General features: G+C 44.4%; 1 protein-coding gene across 1 annotated transcript in view; it reads right to left on the bottom strand.

Moving 5' to 3' along the window:
• Positions 1-1738: 1738 nt before the first annotated feature.
• The window catches only part of LOC105901574 (CCN family member 1-like), a 15223-nt gene continuing 6821 nt past the window's right edge, over positions 1739-10140 (bottom strand). The window contains exons 4-5 of the mRNA XM_012829059.3: positions 8890-9065; positions 1739-5515 (exon numbers count right to left, since the gene is read on the bottom strand). Of these exons, the coding sequence (XP_012684513.1) occupies positions 5210-5515; positions 8890-9065 (482 nt within the window). The 3' untranslated portion in view covers positions 1739-5209. The remainder of the gene's footprint in view (positions 5516-8889; positions 9066-10140) is intronic.

Below are 10140 nucleotides of genomic sequence, written 5' to 3' on the forward strand. Positions count from 1 at the left end.
TCCGCTGAGTATTTGTTTTTTATTTTTGTTTTTTAATTAAACATACATTTTATTCAAAACACTCAATGTGTCTTCTGTTTGTACCTTTTACTGGATGTCATGCATTGCTGTAAAATATTTATTAAGCCTGGGCAAAATAATAATTCTGTCGCTGAGATTGAGAATTATTCTGCATCCATTCTGGAACATTAATTAAATTGTTTTAATAAACTCTCAAACCCATTTCACTGCCATATGCAGTTGTAATAAAAAGTGACTTTACAGATAACACTGGCAATACACAACATTCCTTAGGGTTCTGTGATGCTAGCCAAGTACAGTTAATGTAAACAAATCCTTCCATGCCAACTGCTATAGATAGTTACACTAATCATATTTTATACACATTTTACTGTGTGATCATCAGTGAACAAACACAGCTTTAATATAGCTATGCTATCGGCTTAATACTAGTTACTACAACTACGTGCCACCACCACGCCAGGCGGTGTTGTGTTTGCCAAATAAAATACACGGTTCTTTCCATAGTCTATTTCCATTGACATGTATTTACCACCGATAAGACTGCATATGAATTTCTGTTTAGAGTTTTTACAGTTGTGGGATTGATAATCATGTTTGAACTTGCAGCTTAATGGTCAGATTTTTGGTATGAATAATCTTGGTCTTAATGAAGGAGTATAGTTTGTTCTAATGGGGGTGGGGCATTATTATAGAACTACAATGCAGTCGCCTACAAAATATTTTGTTGTAAGGAATGGGTATGCTTACTGCTAGGTGGACCTCTTGGAAAAAAGAGACCGCCCTTTATGTGATGTGAGTGTTTTTAAAACCACTGTTTAATAAAGTTTAAAGGGGAAAATAGCTCAAATCTGAGCGTTTGTTTTAAAGAAGTATGATGCGTCGAGAATCGTTTTACGATCAAATGTTACGTTTTGAAACATGAGGCCAGTGATCGGCACCTAACATTTATTCAAAACAGTTGTTACTTGTGCCGTCAGTTGTCCGCTTTAGTTAAATTGGGTAGTTTCGTATATATTTCTTTTCAATATATATTTCGTGTATATATTTATTTTGCAATTAATCGTTTTAACAAAGAAATTAGATTAATAGGCTTTAGGATCTTGAAGCCATGGTTTGTCCATGTGCATTTAGACTAGGATCCTTGGAAGCTTTTTGTTTTTCAACAACAAAAACTACCCATTGCTTCTTAAAACCAAAAACTTGTGCCTTCAAGAAGTCCCCCTGATAAAACTTCACTGCATAGGATTGCCACAAGGGGGCGCCTTTGATTGGCCTAGTCTCACTCATGATCCATGCCCTCCCAGACGTATATTGCCTTGTCAGTCGAATTTCACTGGCGCTCTTAAATGTGAAATCTGAGCTGTCTGGTTGTATCGTGTCTCCGATGGTCATGTCCTGTGGGGTGTTTGGCAGTGTGTGTTTGTGTTTTGGTCAGAACAAACAAGCATGTTGTGGGTTTGACGGGGTGATAGAGTGCAAATGCTGTCAACATGATTTAAGATTTCAGTTTGTGTGTAACCAAAACTACCAGCTTTGTTTAAACAGCTTAACTAGTCATTTCGTTTTTTAGACTGCCTCAGCAGGCTACCCTCAAACTCGATCTCATTGCTTACACTGTCAATGTTTGTTATTTCTTTTAAAGGATGAAGGCAGAAATACACACAAAAAAACAAGTTTAGCTAAAATAAGATTAACCAAAGAGAATAGAACGCCATTAGACTTTGGCACAAATGTGAGTTTTATTATTAGGCCCTCTGGGCCGACTCCAGTACAGCTGCAGGACATCACAATGAAATCCAGTCATTTTACCAGAAATTAGCCTGATGGATGGAGCCTCTTTGGATTCCTCCGTATTACAAAATCATTTGTAAAACAAAAAACAACTGTTCCCAACCGCTCGTCATCAACCCTGTGCCGTCGTAGCACTAAATCACGTATAGCCACCAAGTCAGTGCGTTGTGTGGGGGGGATCAGAGCAGGCCACACATGCTGTTGTGATGTATAGCGGCACAGAGGGGTGAATGTTCTCAAATGTCTGGATGCAGAAAAAGACGCTTCCAGGAGAAGCTCGTTTGCAACTCGTCACTTCTGTTAACACCTTGCCGTGTGACGAACGTCAGGGAGGGGGGGGGCACTCAAGCCTGTATTATATACAGGTTAAAGGGGCACAGAATGTTCTGGAAAACAGTGCCAATATTGTTTGCTTTGAGAGAAATTTGTGAGTCTTGTGATGTTTTGCCTGTAAGGATTGTTTTCCATCCCACCACTGCTTTCTATGTTATGAAGTGAGCTAGCTTGTGAGATATCTAGTTATGTCTTGAGAAGAAACTTTCAACATACTAATGAATGAACATAGTTCAATCACAGCGACAGAACAGAGGATGAAATTGAAATGGTCATTGTCAAAAACTAGTGTCCTACAACCACTGTTTTCCACTTTTGTTTTAAACATGTTTATCAAAAGTACTACAAAAAGAACTAACAAACTTTAAAAATACTTCAAACCTTAGTATGAACTGGAAGATTTGCGTTTTGTTCGTTGCCAGGCAATGAGTCAGTGCAAGTCCTATGATGCTTGCCTGTACCTTCTGGCCTGACCTCTGAAGTTTATTTCTAGAAGTTTCCCTGCCCCATTTAAGCTCTACCTCCACGCCCACCCACACTGTCTTTCACTAAGTCACTACTGCTGCTAAATCAACCACACAAAACACAAGTAATATGTGTGTCTGTCTGATTTATAGTATTGTTTTTCGAAATCCAACCCAAATTAGGCCTTGGTATTTTGGTGAAATGCCTAAACATGCGTTAGAGGCATTGTTTTAAAAAGGGTGACGTGGGGAATTCTTGAGCTTTTTTCTCCCCCTGATGTGAATACCGGCCTTTCATCGTATATAAAAGGCCCACGCCGCTCTGAAATCACAATCAAATCCTGAAGAGGGTAAAGCAAAACCCTCGACTTGATGGCTTCCTCCACCGACTTGACGCCAGTCCACCCCCCGTTTTTAAAACAGAGGTGGAGTTCCACACAGTGCTTTTTGGGGAGGAGGCGAGTGAGCGGGCGGACCACTCCTGTGTCCTCTAGCGACGGCTCGTTTTTAGTTACCCTAGCATCCGCCACTAAAACGAGCCAGGCCCAATCTATAATCAGAGGCACACCACACAACACAGACATCTCCCGCTCTCTGGAACGTTCGTCCACAGACCACACAGGCAAGAAGAGAGAGAGAGAGAGAGAGAGAGAGAGAGAAAAAAAACACAACAAAAGAAGTCTGTTCTTAACTACAGCTTTCCTGACTGTAGGGAGGTGAGCAGAGTCTCTCACCCACTATTTACGCACACACACACACGCACACACACACACACACACACGCACGCACGCACGCACACACACACACACACACACAAAACATGTAGTATCTCGATATACATCTTGGAATAAATAATAATATTACAGTTTTCAGCATGATCGGGGTAATTGCTTTTAGGCGTAAGCCTACTCTTTGGTAAGCGCCAATCCAGGCTTGACAGTCAGTCAGACTTTATCTTTGGTTATTCCTTCAGATTCCTTGAAGTCATCTTGGTGGTACTGTATGCTCACTTGCATAGAAGGGAAGTAGCCTTACTACATACATACATTCATTCAGTAACTCACTCACTTTCGGTGAGCCAGTCCTGGGATTATCTTCGTTAATACAGCACCTTTAAAACATCGTATATGGAAGCACGTCATTAGATGATTATGTCCACATTGTGCAGTCAATCAGATTGTCTACTCGGGCAGAGCCGGACGTATATTAACGTATAACTGGAGACAACCATGGTCAAATGGAGGGAAAAATGCAGCTGGGAACCGCAGACGCTAACATGGGAACGATTCACGTCTACAGCGTTAAAGGCACTGACGGCATGGCATGTCAAAACCAGCCCAAACTTCTCCTCAAGGTGGAAATAATAAAAAAAAAGCATTCAAGGTATTTTGAAGGTATTTAAGTCCAAGAGCCAGCCTTGCAGCGTGCATTTCCAGCTAGCCTCCAGTCCACGATTTCAACCAGTTGTCTCTAAACTGCACTCTCATTATGCAAGTGCAGAAGTAACGTCAAGTCAAGCGAGACTAACTAAGGCTGGTCATGTCTGTGCAGGCATGGCTGTGTGTCATGTCTGTGCGTCATGGCTTTCCTGATAAGTTAGCCAGCAGAGTTATGGGTTACAACTAGCCAGCTAACTGCTTAAGATACCAAAGAATACCTCAGAGTGGTATAGTCCTGCATACTGTTGCTTTAAATGCAGGTCATTCAAGCACAGGCCATCTGTGCTGGCACTGGACAGGGTCAATCTATTTTCAGAGGGCCGCGTTCATCACATAGCCTCCACTCAAGGTTATGTTTGTATGTATAAATGTAATGGAACAAATATATACACCTTTTCCGACTAAATAGTTGGGAATTCATTTTCTGCATAAGTGGCATAAGACACCTAAGCAAATATCTGACCTTTCTGTTGTTGAGGAACCTCTGCTGGGAGCAAGGTATTCCCAGTGAGGGACATGGAAAAGTGTGTGAAGGGGGGAAAAAAGTAAAGAAGAAGAAGAAAAAGAGAACCAAATATAAACCAAATTAAGCCAGTCAAATTTAGGACATCCGGAAGACCAGAGTCTAACTCCAGACTAGGAACTTGAACTGCCCTGACTGTAGTAATAATGAGATACTCTCGTTGCAAGTGATGTTTGTACCAAAAACAAACCAAATTAAAACCCATACTCAAACATGACCCCAAATTGGGGCCTTGTCAATCAAGCCATCTGGGTCCAGGATCTCCTGACCAGATCAGTCAGAACTTAAAGAAGAGGCCAAACCAGCCAACCTCAGATTGTCCAATCCAGGAACCCCCACTGTAAGCACCGTAGCCCTGCTGAACTACACTGGAAAGTCCCATTCATGTCAAACAAGGGGATAACCCTCCCTCTAAATCAAATCAGGACAGGTATTCTCCAAGACATCCCAGTCTCGATCAAACCGATCGTCCAAAGTCAGGTTAAAAAGAATTGTCCTCGTCGTCCACTCCGCTTAGCTCTCTCTGTCTTTTCCAAAAAACAGTCGTCTCCCACGTCTCTCCCACGTCTCTCCCATGTCTCTCCTTTGTCCACCTCTCCCTCTCTCACACAAACACACACTTTCTTTCACTCTCTCTAGTCCAGGAACTTGTGGGTGTCTCCATACATCCAGCGCTTGGGTGGCAGCGCCGCCTCGTTCAGGTGTCCGCAGTCGTCGCTGCAGCGGCACGACTGGACGAACATGACCGCCCGCTCCACGCGCTCGCCGCCCTGGCACTGGAAGGGCACGAGGACGGTGCGGGCGCGCGTGGGCTGGCAGCAGCGCCCGTCGACGCACACGCCGCAGTAGTTGGGCCGGTAGAGGCGGACGCTGCGGCAGCCGGCGTAGGAGAAGCGGACGGGCTCGGGGGACTTCCGGGTGCGGCTGCACTTCTTTCCTTTCTGCATGGGTGGAGGAGAGAGAGAGAGGGGTGGAGGAGAGAGAGAGAGAGAGAGGGAGGGGTGGGGGAGAGAGAGAGAGAGAGGGGGGGGGGGGGGAGAGAGAGAGAGAGGGGTGAGGGAGAGAGAGAGCAAGAGGGGGGTGGGATGGTGGAGAAAGAGAGAGAGGGGTGAGGGAGAGAGATAGCAAGAGGGGGCAGAAAAGGGAGTGAAAGGTGGAGAGATAAAAGAGGGTAATGCAAGGGTGGAGGAGAGGGGGTAGAAGAGTGTTGGGGGAGGAGAGAGTGATGACAGGGTGAAGAGAGAGGAAGAGAAGAGCGAAGGGGAAAAGAGGGAGGGGAGGGGATAAGAGAGGGTGATGACAGAGGAAGAGAGAAGGGGGTTAAGTCAGAGAAGGGGTGAGAAGAGTGAACGAGAGGAGTGAGGGATGAGGGTTGAAGGAAATGAAGGTGGGACAGAGAAATGAGAGAGGGAGAGAGACGGGGATGAAGAGACAGACAGGGAGAACAGAGAAAAAAAAGATCTCAATATTGTTCCCATGCAACAAGACATTATATTGGGAATGTTCATGTTTATGTGTCTATAAAACCCAAGAATAACTAGCTGGAATAACAAACTGGTTGGGGCTGGAACAGCTGAGCTGTGCTGCTTCTTACATAACACCGTTGGGCAACACTGGCACTAAAACATAATAGTGCAACAAAATATTATATTGCCTATCATTGTCGTCCAAACACTTGCCTACTGCATCATGAAAAAGCCTTATATTGCCTTTCATAGCTGTCCACAAATCTGCCCAGAGTTTCATCTGCCTTTAAAGGAGTTGTCCTTGATTATAATGTATTACATTTTTTGGGAAAATTCAGTTCCTCTTCTCCAATTCAACTCTTCTCACGCTGTCCATTCTGTATGCTCTATAAAAATAAAAAAAACCCACTGGTGTTCGCGCACAGTCCTGGCACTGTAAAGGGGAAGCAAACCAAGTGGCTCGGACCGAACCAAATGCTATTCCAGCCAATCAGCAACAAAGGACCCAACATGTGCTACAACACTGCTTCAGGGACACTGAAGGAAGGGGTGTATTTAATTGGCTGTTGAGCTCATATGTCAACAACCATTCTCCAGCATTAAGGACTACACCTTTAAAGCAGTCAAATACACTCTGTGTGTGGAGATAACCATTCTCCAGCATTAAGGACCACCCCTTTAAAGCAGTCAAATACACTCTGTGTGTGGAGATAACCATTCTCCAGCATTAAGGACCACCCCTTTAAAGCAGTCAAATACACTCTGTGTGTGGAGATAACCATTCTCCAGCATTAAGGACCACCCCTTTAAAGCAGGGTGGTAGAGGGAACCCCCTCCCTTCGGGCTGGTGCCCCGGGGCGATGTCTCCACACACAGAGTCCCTGGATCACAACACACAGTTGCCGTTATTCTAGCTACTGCACGGCCCATTGAGTTCCAATCCAGGCAGGTTTGTTCAGAGTCAGTCTCAGTGCTCCCAGGCCTGAGAACCAGAGGAGTGGAGGGGGGAAGGGGGGGGGGGGGGGGGGGGGGGGGGTGGCAGGCTGACTGCGTGCCCAGAGAGAGGCACTCGGAGATGGGCACTGTTCTGGAATGCGTTGGGGGTGGTGGTATTTTGGTGTGTGAAAAAGAGAGAGAGAGAGAGAGACAGAGTTAGAAAGAGGATGACGGGGAAGTGCGTGTGTGAGAATATGTGTCTGCGTGTGAGAGAGAGAGTGTATGTGTGTGTATGAGAGAGAGTGTATGTATGTGAGTGTCTGTGTCTGTCTGTGTGTGTCTATTTGTGTGTGTGTGTGTGTGTGTGTGTGTGTGTGTGTGTGTGTGTGTGTGTGAAAAGGGGGGTTGGGGGTATGAGGGGGGGATTTGTTATATTTAAATGGACATCAACAGGAACGACTGGATCAACTAGTTCCCCATGTGCTATTTCTACACCCTACAACAGCGTTGATATTTTTAAATATAGGAAGAAAACTAGATTAGATTTAGATAATTTATACTGACATATACATTAATATCTATATATATATAGAAGCCTAGTTGTGATGGTAATAACCGCTATAGTGGCTATTAAAGGGGAGGTAGTAGTAGTAGTAGTTTTTAGCGACTGGGAAGAGAGATATGACAGATATGATAGGGGCAGTGAGTGACAGGAAGAAAAATAACCGTGCAGCATTCCTGTTGCTGGGGTAACGGGGCTCAAATGCACTGCGACACACAGGTCACATTAGTTAACATCGTCACTCAGATGCACTGGGACACACAGGTCACATTAGTTAACATCGTCACTCAGATGCACTGGGACACACAGGTTACATTAGTTAACATCGTCACTTCGATAGCAGAGTGTGCTAAGCGCTAACGGTTATGTGGCTCTCCCTCAACAAGTTAATGTGCTTTTTATCGTGCTAGCATGGCCCCCAGGGTTTTGTGTTATTTTATATTAGGTGTACATTATATGTTTATTTTAGAGTATACCCAAGTGAGTAATAAATAGCATAAATGACACTATATATTACATGCTACACCCCTCTCTCTCATGCCTACCCTGAACCGATCCCTAACCCTAACCTCTAACACAGCTTGAAACGAGATGGAACAGCATGACACTTTTTACTAAGAACTAAGGACACACTTGTTAGGCTCAGACACACTGGGACATACCGGTTACACTGCTAAACATCCCCACTCCAATAGCAAAGTGTGCTAAGCGCTAGGGGTGATGACTTTGCACCCGAAGAAGCTAATGTGTCCTTTATGGGGTAACTTGTCCGACACAGATAGTTTTACAACTTAGAACTCCCCCCCCCCCCTGCCCCCTAGGTCCTTTTGTGAATGTGCTTGAAAGGGCAGGGGAAGGAGATCGGAGTAGGTTGGTAGAGGCTTTCAGTGGAAAAGATCTGACTCTAATCTGGCCTGAATCTGGCCCTAAAGTGGCTCTGATCCGGCACTAATTTGGCCCTAAAGTGGCTCTGATCCGGCACTAATCTGGCCCTAAAGTGACCCTGATCCGGCACTAATCTGGCCCTAAAGTGGCTCTGATCTGGCACGAATCTGGCCCTAAAGTGACCCTGGTCCGGACCCATTCCAGAGTCAGGTTTCCCCCAGACCTGAACCGAAGAGTTGAGAAGAACTCAGTCAGGTGGTCCACTACACAAATGGGTGTGGTAGAATAGAGTCTGTTCTGTTCTGAAAACAGTCATGTGATCATGTGATTATGGTCCATTGTGACCCAAGCCAAGGTAAGCACCACAAGATTCTTTTTTTCCTGTTCAAATCTGTGGCCAATCATTGCTGCTAACCGTTTTCACAAACTCAACACACCTCCCTATTGGCTGGCGGACAGTTCTTACCTTGGGGGGAATATCCAGCGAGCTGCAGGGCCGGATGTTGCAAAGACGGGTCTCCTTCTGCAGCTTGCACTGGGCGTTGCCATTGGTGATGCGGGAGGAGACGCCCATCCCGCAGCTGCTGGAGCACGCCGACCAGTCTGTGGTCTGGACCACACACCTCTGAGCAGGACTCCACACTAGGAGGGAGAGAGCAGCGAGAGATGGAGAGAGAAAGAGAGAGATTGAGAGGGAGAGAGAGGAAGAGATAGAGAGAGAGAGAGGGAGAGAGAGGAAGAGATGGAGAGAGAGAGAGAGGGGAAGAGAAGGAGAGAGAGAGAGAGTGCAATGAGAGTGGGAGAAAGAGAGAAAGATGGAGAGAGAGAGATGGAAAGAGAGAGAGAGATTGAGAGAGACTTTGACTTTTAACATCCCTAACTAGTGAATACATTCACCATGAAGAGCAGAGAGTAGAGAAGATCAGTACATACAGTACAAGCAAGTCCATTTAAACATACAAGGTTTGTGTGTGTGTGTGTGTGTGTGTGTGTGTGTGTGTGAGAGAGTGAGAGTAAGTGGGAGAGACAGAGATAGTGAAAAAAAGCCATGAAAGAAAGAAGGAGATTTAGTAGAAGGAGATTTATTTATTTCAAGCCTTTCATGCTATTCCCCAGACTACAAAAGCTCCCCTTGAAACAGAACATTAGAGACAAATTAGTCTTAATTACATTAAAGCGCAGTTAAAACTTCATGTGATATTACTTAGGCAAAACTGGAATCATGGCTTTCCAACATATGGTTACTATTTGAAATAATACTAAATGCGATTATTCATGAATATAATATAATGCGATTAGACATTCATAATTCACACTGAGCTCCCCTATAATGCTATGCTCGTAACCCTGCCTCAGTGCCAAGTCCTGTCTGCCCTTATCATGCCATTCGGCCTAGGGCTGAACGATTTGGGAAAATAATCTAATTGCGATTTTTTACCAAAATATTGCGATTGCGATTTAATATGCGATTTTTTTTTTTATCCTCTTTTTTTCCCAACAAAACGTAATGAATGATTCAAATATGACCAACACAATATTAGATACATTTAGTGTAAAATATTCTTTCCCACATTTTACATTTTCATTTAACTGCTCATTACAGAAACAAGAACAACAAATCGGTGGCTTTGCCACTGTGCATTTTAGTAATTTAATAAAGTCATTTTAAGTATAAACACTAGGCATGCACTTTTTAAACACTCTGTGCAAAATGTAC

The sequence above is a fragment of the Clupea harengus genome, chromosome 24 (genome assembly GCF_900700415.2).
Source record: "Clupea harengus chromosome 24, Ch_v2.0.2, whole genome shotgun sequence".
NCBI classification, from domain to species: domain Eukaryota; kingdom Metazoa; phylum Chordata; class Actinopteri; order Clupeiformes; family Clupeidae; genus Clupea; species Clupea harengus.